The sequence below is a fragment of the Heptranchias perlo genome, chromosome 2, assembly GCF_035084215.1.
Source record: "Heptranchias perlo isolate sHepPer1 chromosome 2, sHepPer1.hap1, whole genome shotgun sequence".
NCBI classification, from domain to species: Eukaryota; Metazoa; Chordata; class Chondrichthyes; order Hexanchiformes; family Hexanchidae; genus Heptranchias; species Heptranchias perlo.
In genome coordinates this window covers 71,912,873-71,930,080 of record NC_090326.1, presented here as the reverse complement: position 1 = coordinate 71,930,080, position 17,208 = coordinate 71,912,873, and the positions used below count along the sequence as shown (strand labels likewise).

The following is a 17,208-nucleotide window of genomic DNA, read 5'->3' as shown; positions in this document are numbered from 1 at the left end:
AGATCCAGAACTCTCTTCCCAAAAGCCTGTGGATTCTGAGCCAATTGAAATTTTCAATACCAAGTGTTTTGTTAGGTAGTGGTATCAAGGGATATGGAGCAAAGGAGAGTAAATAGAGTTGAGGTACAGATCAACCATGACCCAATAGAATGACAGAACAAGCTTGTGGGGCTGAATGGCCTACTCCTGCTCCTATATAAACACCTGAGAGCTCTGTCTGGAAATACTAATCCTTTTAAACACTGAAATATCTTGATAGTTTGAAAAGTATAGTTTACAATTACTATTATGTCATGCACAAAATCATTTTCTCAAGGGTATGAAAGACAAACTAGAGAAACATGGAACCTTTATTAACTGAATGAATTGTCCTTTCAGAAAAAAAAATTTGAATCGAAGTACATTTTAACTGACAAATGTGACAAGGAGAAAGGCTTTACTGAAAAAATGACATTTCTCTAAATCAAAGCAGAACCGCTCTCATCTACTTCACTACTAGAAGTAGAACAGACAACAGTATTACCATTTATACTGTAGCAAAAAACAGCAGCAGCACAGATTTCAGTCAGATTGCTATAACAAAATTAAAATCACAATCTGAGAAATGGGGTAATTCATGTCTCTTTTAGGGTCATTTGTAATTAGAGTAATAAAATTCAAAACAATTAGTTTTATATCAATCTTTCAATTTGCAGACTTGTTTTTTAAAAAAAAATTCAGATTGTGTTTTTTTTCCTGTAAGTTGAGAGATTGGACATCAAGGTTCTACAAAATGGCTTGGGTCACACCTCAGCGTTGCTTGCAAAGGGTAGTTCATCTAGTAGTGTTCTGAACTGTGGAGAAGAAGCCACAAGGGGAACAGAAAAAAAAAGTACAGAACATATTTGTTGTGCATGAGCAACACCTTTATGTGTGAAGCTGATCAGCACGAGATAGACAGAACTAATACATATGAAGGCCAGTCTGTAGCTCACGTATTTAGACTTATCAGCTTATCATGAGATGCTGACAAGATATCTTTGATAGCTGCTCTTTTATTGGCATTGATAGAATCAGTGGTTAAAGGCAGACCATTTCCCTTTCACACACTACATTACTTACCATTCTTTGTTGAACCCTGTGTGGCTAACAGTTTTCGCAGAAGTTCAGCTTGCGTCTTTGTCACCAAATGTAAGTTAGACATTTCTCTCTTCAGATCCTGGTATGGTTTTTGCAGACCAACTTCTCTAAAATAAAAAAAATTCTTTCACTGTCTACTTTGTCACAATAAAAAAGCAAAATAATGTATTAATAATACCTGTTAAAATAAACAGCTGTTTCAATGAGTATCTGGGAAAAGAGCCTTAGGAACAATATTTTTTTTTTAAAAAAGAGATAAACCATTTCAAGAAGCAAACTTTGGACTAACAGGATTTTTTTTAAAAGTAAATAGTCATTGGATATTGGTCAAAATGTGCTCTATTCTTCTTCTGCCTCTCTAAAACAACAAAAAACAAGGTATGAAGGTGCATGGCTATTCTTCTATAATAATATGGACGTTTTCACATTTATACTCTTCAAAGTTTAAAAAACTTTAAATAAGTTTGTATTTCATTTCTGCCAATTGCTATCTTTTACGTAAGGCTATAAAGCCCAGTGTTTAATGTGGTGTCTTGTGCCCATCAATTCTTTTTGGTTACCAGACATAAATTTCAATGGCTCATCTTCAGTAGCCAACTTGTGGAAAATGATTAAGCTTTAGTTTCTCTCTTGCAGAAAAGGTCTGATGGGTGGAGTGGAAGAAGAAATATGTAAGGAACCATATTCAGCCAGTTGTGCAACCAAAACATTGGGTCAGTCAGCAGTTACAGCTCAATGTTTAGGTCAGATTCTACTTTCAAATGAATAAGGGAGGTGCTACGATTTCATTTATTTTGCCACTTTTCAAAAGTTGACTCCTGGATTACTCACAAAAAAGTCATGATTAATCTTATTTTTTTTTAGGTACACAAAATGTATCAGAACATACTCACAAACTATGAGGGGAAAGGAGATATAGAAATTGAAGAATGGAAAATGCAGCCTCATGGACAATAAAAGACCATGCCAGAGTTGGCAATTACAGAACAAAATCAGTTGCTCAACAAAGAAATCTTTCCAGAAATTTTTTAAAAAACTAAACACTGAATTTCAGATTCTTCAGACCCTTCACAACCTGCTGGAGTGAGCCAGTACTCATGTTCCACTGTTGCTGCAAACTCTCACTGTTACATCCACACAGTGTCATCCCTTGACACTGACCAGTACCAGCAACAATAGCACTGCAACCATTTTGAAGGTTGTTAAACCTTCCAGCTTTTCTGTAAGCCCCAGCTACCAGTCTGCTGTCAAGGGGCTGTGGTCAGCTCCTGTCTGCAGGCAAGCTGGATCTGCTGGATTACTGATTTCTATCTGATTTCTCCCTTTCTCACTCTGAAAAAGCCAAAGTTATATGCCACATGCTCTGCCCAGTGCAGGGGAAGTTGGCAGTCATAAATCAGCACGCCCCCCCACCCCCCACCTGCTATCTAGTCACCACAGACTAAGGGTAGCATCGTTGTGACAGCAGCCTCTTTGAAAATTCTTGCCTCACATTGGCTGCCTTTTCACACTTCCCACAATGCTGATAGATCATGGTCCTTAAGTTTGACAACTTGGCTTCCTCAATCAGGGAGTTCATCTTTCAACTGGTATCCATGGGTGCCAGAATATCTAGAAACCACTCCATAGTCCACCAGATGAGCAGGAAACTTCCAGAAGCTTCATTCCAGAAGCTTCACTAACACAACCACAGGTTTCTGCACGGATCCTTGGAAATCACAATTATGAAATGTTGGACAAAGAGAACCTGGAATCTAGGTGATCCTATCCCATAGGATCAGACCACATGAATGCTAGATGCATACAACACTGGGGCAGCGTAAATCCTGACCAAAGATTAAACCTTTGTACAGGGATTTCCAAAAGAGACAGACTGAAACTTTTGGAGGCAGTTCACATGTCTCCAACCACAAACTACAACAATGATGTGTAAGCAAGCCCAAGTAGAACCCAAAGTAAGTAAAATGTATAACACCTCGGTACTGCTAAAGGTTGATTCCATGGTAGTGTTCTCAATCCTACATAAGTTCAGCAAGGCAAAGATGTAGAAATGTAGTGAGCGAATGCATAAGCGACTTGAGACTGATGAATCTTTCCACAGGTCTCAGTTTAGGAACAGACAGCCTGCCACCAGGTTTATTGGCATGGTTTTCATGCTACAAATTGAGACAGCTTTCAAGAATGTCAGTCAAGTAGGGGCACTCTGAAAAATTTCAAGAGAACAACAGCACCCCAAGGCTATCCTCACCATGGCATGCAAGGACAAACCCTCCTTTCAGGAAGATGCTTATTCAGTCTTCAGATCACAGTAGGGATGAATGATCCTCAGTGTTAGATTGTTCTAGTTGAACCTAATAAAACGATCTACTCTCAGACTGCCGGTGCCCTTACTGGCCAAGATTGACAAAGCTTCAACCCAAGATTTAGAATGGTGATCTTAGCATCACCATGTCCTCCTAAGAGTTCCTGTACAACCAACTCCTCCTCAGCTGACCCTGGTGACAAATATATCCCTTTCAAACTAGGGTGCCCATCTCTTGGATCAGCAGGCTCAGGGCCAGTCGATTTCACAGGACTCTTTCTGGCACATAAAGCATCTAGAGTTGTGGGTTGCATTTTGACTTTACAGCATATTGAAAGGAGGTAAGCAACATAATTGCTAAAGAACTCTTACTGAAGTGAAATCCTATTACTGTCATTTTTTGGGCTACCAAGTTGAAAGCGACAATATCAGGAATCCACATATGAAAAGCAGTCCCCAAGGCATGAAGTTTTGAACCGTAGATAAAAGCTTTCTACCGAGGAAGCTTTTCAACAAGTTTCAGTAATCTGGCTCTTAAGTACACACACAGGAAAAACATACTGTACATCACTAAGCATCTGAAAAATACTCTGAACTGATGGGAGATGGGGGAATAGAAATATTTTCTGACACAGACTGGCAAAAAAAAGCCCTCTTAATATAACACTTTAAAACAGTGAGCACAAAGTTGGACAGTCAAAACAAATAAAACTCTTCCTTGCTTAAACTGCCCAAAGTATTCACCAGCCACAGAAGGAAGCCGCTAATGTGCTTCCAGTCTCTATTGCTGGTAATGAGATATGCAAGAATCATAGGAATTATAGCACAGAAGATGCCATTCGGCCCATTGCACCTTTGCTGGTTGTAAACAATTTTACAACACCAAGTTATAGTCCAGCAATTTTATTTTAAATTCACAAGCTTTCGGAGGCTACCTCCTTCCTCAGGTGAACGATGTGGAAATCATCCACATCGTTCACCTGAGGAAGGAGGTAGCCTCCGAAAGCTTGTGAATTTAAAATAAAATTGCTGGACTATAACTTGGTGTTGTAAAATTGTTTACAATGGTCAACCCCAGTCCATCACCGGCATCTCCACACTTTTGCTGGTGGTAGCAACCTTTCTAATTTTTCACACCTACTCATTGTCTTTGCTTGGCACCTTGCCACAATACCACAGCTAAGATCAGTAACTCCTGGTTTATGGAATTACAGGTACAAACCCATTGGTATCCTAATGAAATGCTTTTAGAAATGCAATAAAACTTGTTGAAATGTACAAATTAGTACTAGTTGTAGGTGAGAAAAGGTGAATTTATAGCCACTGAAAACAATATAAATCTGAGAAGAGAGTTTAATTGAAACATTTCAGTTTCTTGGAGATGGGGAAAGAGAATTAACAGGGGGCAAAAGCACAGTTGAAGAGGAGGTACTTATGCAGGCTTTTGAAGGCAGGGAGGAGGATGACAAAGCAAAGATGCAAAGGTGGGAGTTCCAGGGTTTAGAGAACATATACTTTAATGTTAAGCAATGCTTTGTTGAAAATGCAATTCTGACTTTATAGTTCAAATCCAATTACGCAGTCAATGCACTTGCAATTCTATTTGCATATCTGGGGATTAAAGTACATTTTTGGCTTGATTAAAAGGAGGGATCTACACCTCAAACAATAGGTAACACTGTATCTTTACACAATCCAAAGCAGTGAGAGACAAAATAACAAAAATTTTCAAAGGAGTAAAAATGTCACCTAAACATGATTCAATATTCTATTACATAGTTACTTTTTGCAACAATATTTCACTACAGAAGGAAAGGGGAAAATGTGTTAAAATGAGGTTGTTTATCTATGCGTGAGCTCCTCCCAGAGGAGAAACCTATAATTACCGGTTAGATAATAAACAAATTCTTAACACAAATTTACTGGACAAGTGAACCTGAAAATGGTTAATTTGCAGTTTTGCCCCCTTCCATATCACCAGATCCTGTTTAAGTTTCTGATGGTTGAAGCATTAGGCGGGGTGAGGAAAGAGATGAAACTGTAATTTTGTCTTTGTCTCCATAAATCCTCTCATTTTGAAAATAAGCGACAGCAGATCACAGAATTCAGTACTGGCAAAGACAAAATTAGTTCTCAGTTAATGATAAAAATAAAGTTAGAGATTTAATCACAATCGCCTGTTTCCATCCATTTAAAATAATGGGAAATCTACCCTGTGTATAAAGTGTTTTTTTTAAAAAGTCTGTAACTTCATCTTGGAGTTCACGTGATAATTATAAAGCATTTCTGAACTTTGTTCGTGTGCCTTTGGACATCTGAATCCATGCTGAGATTCTTGCCTTGTATTCCCTCTCAATTATCCATTACTCATTTAAAATTCAAATTACAAAGACAGAGATTATAATTAATTAAGTAATGACTTTGGTTTTACCCATCTCCCATCTCCAGGGTTGCCTTTCCCATTCTCAACAATGTTCATCATGGATCACTTTTGCACTACATCAGAGACCCGGTCTGTCTCTCTCCATTGGCTGCACTCCAGTGTAAACACGCTTGATTCCCTTCTCCCAACGGCACTAAAGCCCCACGAATACGTGGATCTATAATTCTGCTGTCAGGATAAGCGAGTCAGTTCGAACAATGTAAATGCGGGGAGCCAACCCTGAATGTTTGTTGTCTGTGCAGCTCTGAATAAAAATGGATTCAAGCACACCATTCCGAATTTGAAAAAGATCAAACCTGCATTTATATAGTGCCTTTCACATCCTTAGAACATTCCAAAGTGCTTCATATCCAATTAATTACTTTTGAAGTGTAGTCACTGTTGTAATGTAGGCAAACACATCAGCCAATTTGCACGAATCAGCCAATTTGCACACAGCAAGATCCCACAAAAAACAATGAGTTAAATGGCCAGCTAATCGGTTTTGGTGGCACTGGTTGATGGGATAAAAGGTTGACACTGGAAAAGCTCCCTATTTTTTTTTTTAAAAGTGCCGTGGGATCTTGTAGACTGAAGTGAGGCTTGAATGCATAAGGTTCTGACTCAGGTGAGAGTGCTACCACTGAACCAAGCTAGAGAATGGCAGATGAACATCATTCTCCCAATCCAAAAATGGATCCAGTTCAAGCAGTGTTTTAATTTGACTTGCCTGTCCATCTATTTCTTACTTTATTCTCTCCTAGTTATTTGGTACCAAATAAAACGAAAAAACAAACTGCAATGCTGGAAAATCTAACAAAAATGGAAAATGCTGCAATTGCACAACACATCCAGTAGCACCTGTGAAAACAAAAGATGAAAGACGCTTCGCCAGAGCTGAGGGTTTACACCTGATAAATTAACCTGTCTTTTCTTAATATTTCTCTCATTAGTTCTGGGCATTTTTGATCAAAATTGAGGTTATTGAGCCGCCAGCTCGGACTTCTCTCTCACTTGCGAACATAAACTGGAAGGCTCAGCTTACTGGGTTTGAGGAGCTTCTGACCCCACAATGCAAACATAAGAACATAAGAAATAGGAGGAGTAGGCCAATCGGCCCCTCGAGCCTGCTCCACCATTCAATAAGATCATGGCTGATCTGATCCTAACCTCAAATCTAAATTCATGTCCAATTTCCTGCCCGCTCCCCGTAACCCCCAATTCCCTTTACTTCTAGGAAACTGTCTATTTCTGATTTAAATTTATTTAATGATGTAGCTTCCACAGCTTCCTGGGGCAGCAAATTCCACAGACCTACTACCCTCTGAGTGAAGAAGTTTCTCCTCATCTCAGTTTTGAAAGAGCAGCCCCTTATTCTAAGATCATGCCCCCTAGTTCTAGTTTCACCCATCCTTGGGAACATCCTTACCGCATCCACCCGATCAAGCCCCTTCACAATCTTATATGTTTCAATAAGATCGCCTCTCATTCTTCTGAACTCCAATGAGTAGAGTCCCAATCTACTCAACCTCTCCTCATATGTCCGCCCCCTCATCCCCGGGATTAACCGAGTGAACCTTCTTTGTACTGCCTCGAGAGCAAGTATGTCTTTTCTTAAGTATGGAGACCAAAACTGTATGCAGTATTCCAGGTACGGTCTCACCAATACCTTATATAACTGCAGCAATACCTCCCTGTTTTTATATTCTATCCCCCTAGCAATAAAAGCCAACATTCCGTTGGCCTTCTTGATCACCTGCAGCACCTGCAAACTAACTTTTTGATTAACATGCATAATTCAGCTAACACAATCATTGAAGCATTCTGAGTTTAGAGTGTTCACTAATATTAACTCAGTTCCAAAATAACATTTGGGTAAGCAATGCCTTCAAGCTCGCAGTGTCATTGATTAACAAAAATATATTGTATCCTAGCCTAAATCTCGGTCCATCTACAATTACCACCACAGTCTGAAGAGCTCAGAAGCAAAGCCTCAACAAAAGTATCACCCTTGAATTATTCAGCCGCTCTACCTGCTTCTACCAGCAGTGAATTAGTCAGTGCCACGCCAAAATGTTGTTTCATAACATATTTGCATATTTACCAACTTTTTGGGAATGAAATCTTTTAATGGCAGGTCAGGGAATGATTCATTTTATACGTTATGCAGTTAGTGATTAGGCTTATTACTATAGTAAGAGGTTATCCCATTGCTTAAAAAAAATCAGGAAGTCTACAACTGTAAAAGGCTCCAGAATCCAATCATTTGACTATCAATTTTAAAACAATGATTTTTCGGATAGTATAACAAATATAGTAGAATTCACTTAGCAGAACACATATGTAGGATAGCTACTTTATAGGGTTGAGCTACTGGGAACAGATTTCCCTTAGCACAGTTCTGTGAACTAACCTGCTAGTTAGCAGTACAATCACATCCCATCTATCTGGTTAGGACTACTGTGAGACTTAGCTGCATTTGAGCACTGGTAGAACAGCTAGGTTTCAAAGCTGATTAAAATACCAATAGGCTGAAGAGATCACCGGTTGGGGGTGGGGGATGTTAGGAGGTGTGTAACAGAACTGTCAGCCATGAACTTAGTGGGATGATGGGAAATCCAAAAATTTGCAGAGTGGACTGGCCTCATTATTATTTCACAAGGCAACTCTTTCCACATCTTCACTGGTGTGCCTAAGTGTTCGAGTTTGTAAATGTGAGTCCTGGGATAAGGTCGGGGGCAGACATCTGTTGTGTCATGTGGAACTACCACTGTGCTAAGTAGGATAGATTAAGAACAGATCTAGCAGCTCAAAACCGGTCATCCATGAGATGCTGTGGGCCATCAGCAGCAGCAGAATTGAATACCACCATAAAATGTAACCTCATGGCCAGGCAGATCCCTCAATCCTCCATTACCATCAAGCCAGATGACCAATTCTGTTTCAATGAAGCGTGTGGAAGAGCATGCCAAGAGCAGCATCAGGCATACCTGGAAAAGAGGTGCCAATCTGGTAAAGCTACAACACAGGACTAGATGCCTGCTAAACAGCAAAAGCAGCATGCTATAGACAAAGCTAAGCACCCCCACAACCAATGGATCAAGTCAAAGCTCTGAAACCCTGCCATATCCAGTCGTGATTGGTGGTGGACAATTAAGTAAAGAGAGCAGGAGGCTCCACGAACATTCCTATCCTCAACAACAACTTGCAATTATATAGCACCTTTAACATAGTAAAACATCCCAAGATGCTTCACAGGAGTGTTATCAAACAAAAATTTGTCACCAAGCCACATAGAGATATTAGGACAGGTGACCAAAAGCTTGGTCAAAGAGGTAAGTTTTTAAGGAGTGTCCCAAAGGAGGAGGAGCAGAAAGCAAGAGTGTGTGTGTGTGTGTGTGTGTGTGTGTGTGTGTGTGTGTGTAATTCCAGAACATAGGGCCTAAGCAGCTGAAAGCATGGTGGGGCAGTGGAAATCAGGAATGCGCAAGAGGCCAGAATTGGAGGAGCACAGAGATGTTGGAGGTTACAGAAATAGGGAGGGGTGAGGCCATGGAGGGATTTGAACACAAGGATGAGAATTGCCAGACCGGGAGCCAATGTAGGTCAGTGAGCACAGGGGTGATGGGTGAACGGGACTTGGTGTGAGTTAGGACACAGGCAGCAGAGTTTTGGATAAGCTCAAGTTTATGGAGGGTGGAAAATGGGAAATCGGCAAGGAAAGCATTGGAAGAGTCAAGTCTGGAGGTAACAAAGGCATGGATGAGGGTTTCAGTAGTAGATGGGCTGAGACAGGGGTGGAGACAGGTGATGTTATGGAGGTAAAAGTAAACTGTCTTGATGATGGAAAGGTTATCGGGTTGGAAACTTAGGTTAGGGTCAAATAGAAAACAGAGATTGTGAACAGTCTGGTTCAGCCTCAGACAATGGCTAAGGTGGGGGATGGAGTCGGTGGCTAGGGAACAGAGTTTGTGGCAGGGACAATGGCTTCGGCCTTCCCAATATTTAGTTAGAGGAAACTTCTGCTCATCCAATACTGCATGCAAGATGATGACAAAGTCCAGCAAAAGAAAAGGCTGAAGCCTTTGCAACCATCTTCAGCCAGAAGTGCCTTGGATGATTCTTCTTGGCCACTGCCTGAGGTCTCCACCATCACAGATGCCAGTCTTCAGTCAATTCCATTCACACCACGTGACACCAGGAAACTGTTGAGTGCACTGGACAAGAAAGGGCTACAAGCCCAGACAACATCCCGGCTGTAATGCTGAAGACCTGTGCTACAGAACTAGCCACACCCCTAACTAAGCTGTTCTAGTGCAGCTACAATGTTGAAAATTGCCTGGGCATATCCATTCCACAAAAAGCAGGACAATTCCAACCTGGCCAACTAACGCCCCATCAGCTGACTCCCAATCATCAGCAAAGTAATGGAATGAGTCATCAACAGTGCTATCAAGCAGCACTTACTCACCAATGCTCAGTTTGGCTTCCACCAGGACTTCGCGGCTCCAGACGTCATTACAGCCTTGCTCCAAACATGGATACAAGGGTGGAATTGGTGTGAGAGTAACCGCCCTTGACATCAAGGCAGAATTCGACCGAGTGTGGCACCAAGGAGTCCTAGTAAAACTGAAGTCAGTGGCTGGGGTCATTCCTGGCACAAAAAGGGTTGTGGTTGTTGAAAGCCAATCATCTCAGCCCAAGGATGTCGCTGCAGTAGTTCCTCAGGGTAGCATCCTAGGCCCAACTATCTTCAGCTGCTTCATCAAAGACCTGCCCTCCATTATAAGTTCAGAAATGGGCCTGTTCACTGTGATTGCAGTGTACAGCTCCATTCACAATTCCTCAGATAATGAAGCAATCCACGCCTGCATGCAACAAGACTTGAACATCATCCAGGCTTGGGCTGATAAGTGGTAAGTAACATTTGCGCCAGTCAAGTGCCGGGCGATGGCCATCTACAAGAGAGCCGAACCAACCACCTTGAAATTCAATGGCATTACCATCGCTGAGACCCCACCATCAACATTCTGGGGATCACCACTGATCAGAAACTCAATGGGACCAGGCACATAAATGCCATGACTCCCCAAAGCCTCTCCACCAGCTACATCACAAGTCAGGAGCGTGATGGAATACTCTCCACTTGTTTGGATGGCTGCAGCTGCAACACTCATGAAGCTTGACACCATCCAGGACAAATCCTTTTGATTGGCACTTCACTCACAAGCCTAAACAGCCACCCTCTCCGCCACTGGTGTACTGTGGCTGCAGTGTACTATCTACAGGATGCAATGCAGCAAATTGCCACGGCTTCTTCGGCAGCTGCTCCCAAACCCGTGACCTCCACCACCTAGAAGGATAAAGACAGCAGGTGCATGGGAGCTGTATCACCTCCAAGTTCTTCTCAGTCATACACCATCCTTACTTGGACATGTATCGTAGTTCCTTCATCGTTGCTGAGTCAAAATCCTGGAACTCGCTACCTAACAGCATTGTGGGAGTACCTTTACCACACACGTGGTTCAAGAAGGCCACCACCACCTTATCAAGGGCAACTAGGGATTCAGAATAAGTGCCAGCCTTGCCAGCGCCACCCCCATCCCAAGGATGAATAAAAAGAAAAACAAAATGCCTTGTGTCATCATATCTTCATTTGCACCTTCTCAGAAACACATGCTCCTCATTTAAATTGTGAAGCATTATAGGAACTCCCTAAAAAAATCCCATTCTCTGCATTTTTGTTTGCAGAGTGTTAAATTGCAGCTACAAGCCAGAGTATTGGAGGAAAACTATTGCTAAATCAAAGTCTCGCAATATGAACATTTAGCCATTTACCACAACAGGAATTAATGCAGTGAGGAAATGCTTACTCAAAAATCAGAACAAATTTCCAGCAACTTTTCTTGTGATAGACAGCTGTAAGAAGCCTACTTCTGCAGGTCAGTCGACAGTCCATTTTATATGGGCCAGTGGAAACATGAAATTTGCCATGGAACCAATGGTTATCAATTTAGCAATTTAAACAAGGCTTCGGAGCTGGACCACAGCACAACTTCCTTGTGCTTCCCCTATTTCTTTACTGCAAGATGTGGAGTACAACAAATTGCGCTTGTGAGCCTGTGCACCCCCTTTCACCGCCCATGCTAACTGGTAGTGAGGCTCCATGCTGCCAACATAGCCTCGCAAAACTTGGGCATGGAGGAGGTCCCAGGGGCCCCAAACAGCAAGAGTACTAAAACTGTAAAGCATTTACAAGCCTTCCCAGAACAGGAAGAGAAATGGGTTTTCCTTGCAGTCTTGGTCCAATGCAAAAAGTAACTGCCTCATTTATTTACATAAAAGTATAATGTCTTGTATACAATCATACTTGTGCACTTTCTCGCAATGGAATAACTTATAAAATAAGATGCTAAAGTTTTATTTGTGAGGCAAGTGAAACTCAGAAAAAGATGGATTGAGTATGAGAACTGTCCTATCCAGGTGCCAGACTAGATAAGGGTGAACCTGCACGCTGCAAAATATTAGCGTTGTCACCCTTTAAGGGGAGGCACTTGATTGTGTCTGGTAGGGTCTGATATGTCTGGCATCAAGTTCCTACATAAACCAGGACAATTTGAAGAGGAGCAGAAGAGTTCTCCCGGTGCCAGTGTCCTAGCCAACATTTATCCCTCAACCAACACCTAAAACAGATGAGCTGGTCATTTATAGGCAGGTCACCAGCGAAGATGATTTGAATATCAGTGGCAGCAGCCTTCAGGTAGGTCCTGGATGAGGGGGCCATGCGATCAGGATGTTACCAAACTGACAATTCCCAGCAGTCTGTCTGAAGTAGGACCGCTTTATTCTAGTCATACAACGAGCAAGGAGAGCAAAACAGACGTCCTTCTGACTGGTCTGATCCTAAGCTTCGCTAAGTCCCACATCCACAAGTCTAGAATGAGTTGGATCACCAGACAGCTTTCCTCAGACTGTATGCCCAAAATCTGAGCTGTAGTTCTGGCCTAGGCATCCCTGGAAGAGCAACATGTGAGCCTAGAAATGCGATAATGCTGTGCCCATTTTACAGGCGTGAAATGGGCGCAAAGATGTCCAATACGGTGGTCTGTGTGTGCACGTGCATTCTGAGCCAGAAGTGCGTCGCCCGCCACATTGGTATAGGCATCAAAAGAGGCATCCAGAGCCTGCGCCTGAAACAGGTCCCTTATTTGCATATGCAAAGGAAGCAACACCTATATGATGCCCCCTTTACCAAATTGGTTTATCCTGAATGTAGCCTGCGCAGGACCAGCTGCATTCAGGAAAACCAAGTCTAATCAGCGGTCTTTAAAGGGATTACCGCAGGCTGCCACTAAAAAGTTACGTTTTTAAAAAATATTTACCTGTGGAGAAAGGAGTTGCAGGAGTGCTCCTCCCGGGTCCACTAACACCACAGGCCACTGCTGGCCACCGCTCACCCCCCGCACCCCACCCTGATTACCACCTTCCTCCCTCTCCTGGTACTTCCTCCCCCCACAATCGCCCCCTCCCTCCTGATCGCGTAGCCCTCTCATCCAGGACCTACCTCAGGGCTGCTGCCACCGATATTCAAATCATTTTCGCTGGTGACCTGCCTATAAATGACCAGTTCATCTGTTTTAGGTGTTGGTTGAGGGATAAATGTTGGCTAGGACACTGGCACCGGGAGAGCTCCCCTGCTCCTCTTCAAATTGTGCCAAGGGATATTCTACGTCCACCTGAGGGGGCAGACAGGGGCCTTGATTTAACATCTCATCCAAGACGGCACCTCCGACAGTGCAGCACTCCCTCAGTACTGCATAATAGCGTCAGCCTAGATTATAGGCTCAAGTCTCTGGAGTGGGGTTTGAACCCACAATCTTCTGACTCAGAGGTGAGAGCACTACCACTGAGCCAAGGCAGGCACCTTTGTTGTTAGAGATAGAGAGGGGACGGGCCATGAAGGGATCTAAACACAAGGATGAGAACTTTAAATATGATGCCTTAGGGGAGTGGGACCCAGTGTACTCGGCATGGATAGGGGTGATGGGCGAGCGGGACTTGGCACAGGATTGGGTACAGGCAGTGTTTTGGATGAGCTAAAGTTTACAGAGGCCAGCCAGGAGAGCATTGAAATAGCTGAGTCTGGGGGTGACAAAGGCATGAACGAGGGTTTAAGCAGTCAGATAGCATGAGGTAGCGGCAGAGGCGGTCAATGTTACTGAGGTGGAAGTAGACGGTGCTTGTGATGGAGGGGATATAGGGTTGGAAGCTCAGCTAGGAGTTGAATAGAATGCTGAAGGTTGAAAACAGTCTGGTTTAACTTGAGACCGTGGCCGGGGAGGGGGATAGAATCAGCGCCATGGGTACGGAGTTTGTAGTAGGGGGCTGAAGACTATAACTCTGCTAAGTATTAATGACTACAAAACAACCTCTCTGGCACTGAAAATTTACTTTTAAAAACATGGAGTCTCATTCCTCCTGATATTAATAGCTAGATATTTTTTTAAAATTTTAAATGTAAAATTTTTTTTTTAGAAACTTATTCTTTCTGTCTCTTATCTCTGTCTTATAATCTGACTCTCTCTTTATTTCACTTTCTCTAACTGATTTTATAGTGAATTTACTAAATTGATCTGACACTTCCTAGTTCTTAGGCTACGTGGCTTGTCAAGGATGCTTCAAGCCGACTGGTTGGTTGCTTGGGGGGGGGGGCGGGGGGTGGGCAAGAGATCCTTTCCCCGCTCTCACACCTCACAGAAGCCCAGGAAAGAACACTGGACTTTTTGCAGCTCACCACTGAAGCAAGTTGGTGCCCAGAAGCCAGTGAATAGTTTGTGGGTGAGTTTTTCACTAATAAGTGGCAGGTAAGGTTTGTTTGCCACTCAGTGCAATTTCTGAGTCATTGTATGTAGATGATATCGCTATGGGGCACCATGTAAATGAGGATGAGATGGGTAAGAATGGAACCAGATGAGGGCAGTCCCATTGAGCTGGACAACAGAGGAGAGAAGTTGGAGGAGGATGGTATGCTCAACTGCGTCAAAGACTGCAGAGGGTGAGGAAGACGAAAAAGGATAACGCAATAAAGTCATATTCACGGTGGAGGTCATGTGTGACAGGTTAGGGCCTCATCTACGCTGTGACAGGGGCAAAAACCTGGATTGGAAAGATTCAAACAGGGAATTGTGGGAAAGATCAGCACGGATTTGGGAGGCAACAACACGTCCCAAGGACTATGGAGAGGAAATGAAGGCTGGAGATGGAGCAGTAGTTTTCAAGGACAGAGGGATCACGGTGGTTTTTTTTTCCATGAGGAGGATCATGATAGTGGTTTTGAAAGGGAGGGAGACAGCATCCGAGGAGAGGGAACCATTTACAATGTTAGCTACCATGGGGACAAGGAAGGAAGATTGGAGGTCAGTAGTTTAGTAGGAATGTGGTCAAGGGAGCAGAAGGTGGGTCTCAGACAGGATGAGCTCGAAGATGGCACAAATGGAGATAAGTGAGGAATTAGAGAGAGGTGCAGGTTCAGGGCTAGGGCAGGGGGGAACCTAGGGGCAGCTTCAGCTTAATGGGCAAGGAAAAGATCACAAGAGGATGATATTGTCATGTTCTTCAGTTACACTATCATACAAGTAGATATAGGGCAGCGCGAGTCAACTCCCATAAAAGCAATTGATGCCACTGAACCTGAGAAGGTATCTATGGCATACCCAAAATTGTAACACCCACCTTTATAAGAGATGTAATCTTGACTCAGTGGTAGCACTCAAGCATGTGAGTTCAAGCCTGAATCCAGAACTTGAGCACATAATCTAGGCTGAGAGTTCAATACAGTGCTGAAGGAGTGCTGCATTGTTGGAGGTAGCATCACCTTGGGTGATACGTTAAACCAAGGTCCAGCCTGTCTGATAAAATGGATGTAAAAAATCCCATACAATTATGGGATTATCAAAGAGGAGCAAAGAGCACTTCCAGTATCCTGGTCAACATTCCTCCCTCAACCATTGCCAAAAACAGATTGTTTGGTCATTCATTTCATTTGCTGTTTGTGGAACCTTACTATGTGCAAATTGAGAGCCATATTTGCCTACAAGTTCTTTATTTTCCTCCATTTACCATTATCTTATGCTTTCTATTACTAAGCATATTTTCAATTCAGCTAACTAATTTGCCATTAATTCATTAATCATTCATTTTCTCTAACGGGGTCACGATGCAGTGAATACCAATAAAGCAATCACTTCATACCATTGGCTTCATCTATGTGGTGCCCAGATTGGGCTGTATGGAATCATTTCAAAAGTAAGCAAAGCTTTAGGTTATAAAATGTAATAGATAAATTATATGGGAAGGCAATGGTGCAAGGAGGACTGACTTTCTTTAAAACACTCAAGGTTTCAAATTCAGTCTTTATCAGCAAATAAAAAGATTTCATTTTTAATATTCCATTACTTGCAGCACATCATAAATTTAAGATCCATCAAATGCTACATTTAGTAATTGCTGACTTAGAAACTTAGTAAAATTAAGATGTAAATAACTGCAAGGAAAAATGACTAATGTGAAATATTACTAATTTCAATAAGAGGCTTTTGGTTCCTGTAAGACATACATTTTCAGAATTACATTAACAGAAATCAGTGTTTACATAATTCACCATTGAGCAAACATGACAGAGCACAAGAAGAACACAAGACAACAAAAGCAAAAACGGAAGACAACCACCTTAATAGTACATTAGAACAAACCAACCCGTGCCTTTTATTATCACACATCTCCTCCGCGCACAAATACTTAGGCATATCTAAGCAATGGTTTGCGATCTTTTCAAGAGATTATGGTTACATGGCTTACAGCTAAGCACTCGTGACTGAAAAAATGAATACATTCTCCCATTATGCAATACACACTTGTTCTGTATCAACACATATGCTCCGCGCATCTTTTCTCACCACTGCTATAGTAATATGTGTCAACGGAAAAAAAATGCATTTACTGTTTAACAATGTGGTATTTTTAAATGCATGAACCATCCTACTAGATGGTTATGTAATCACTATAGCGTTTGAGATTCTGCAATTAACTGGTTCCATTTTTAATATTCAATATAGTCAACTTAAAATGAACCCAATCGCCAGAATTCAAACTGCATTATACACTATCCATTCATACGCCTAAGTCAAACTGCTGGGATAATTATTATTCATAACCATTAATGGGAGCTTGTGTCCTGTATATGCTATAGTTGAACTTGAATTTCCTTCCTTTTTCAAACATTTGTAGAGAATGAAAGGTGTGATGGGTTGTATGTATAATTCCAGCATGCATCACCTCAAAGTAGGATCAGAAATATACAGCTACA

At 42.1% G+C, this 17,208-nt stretch overlaps 1 protein-coding gene across 1 annotated transcript in view; it reads right to left on the bottom strand.

Annotated features, from left to right (window-relative positions):
* azi2 (5-azacytidine induced 2) overlaps window positions 1-17,208 on the bottom strand; it is a 76,194-nt gene that overhangs the window by 7,484 nt on the left and 51,502 nt on the right. Inside the window, exon 7 of the mRNA XM_068002750.1 lies at window positions 1,102-1,226. Coding sequence (XP_067858851.1) covers window positions 1,102-1,226 — 125 coding nt within the window. The remainder of the gene's footprint in view (window positions 1-1,101; window positions 1,227-17,208) is intronic.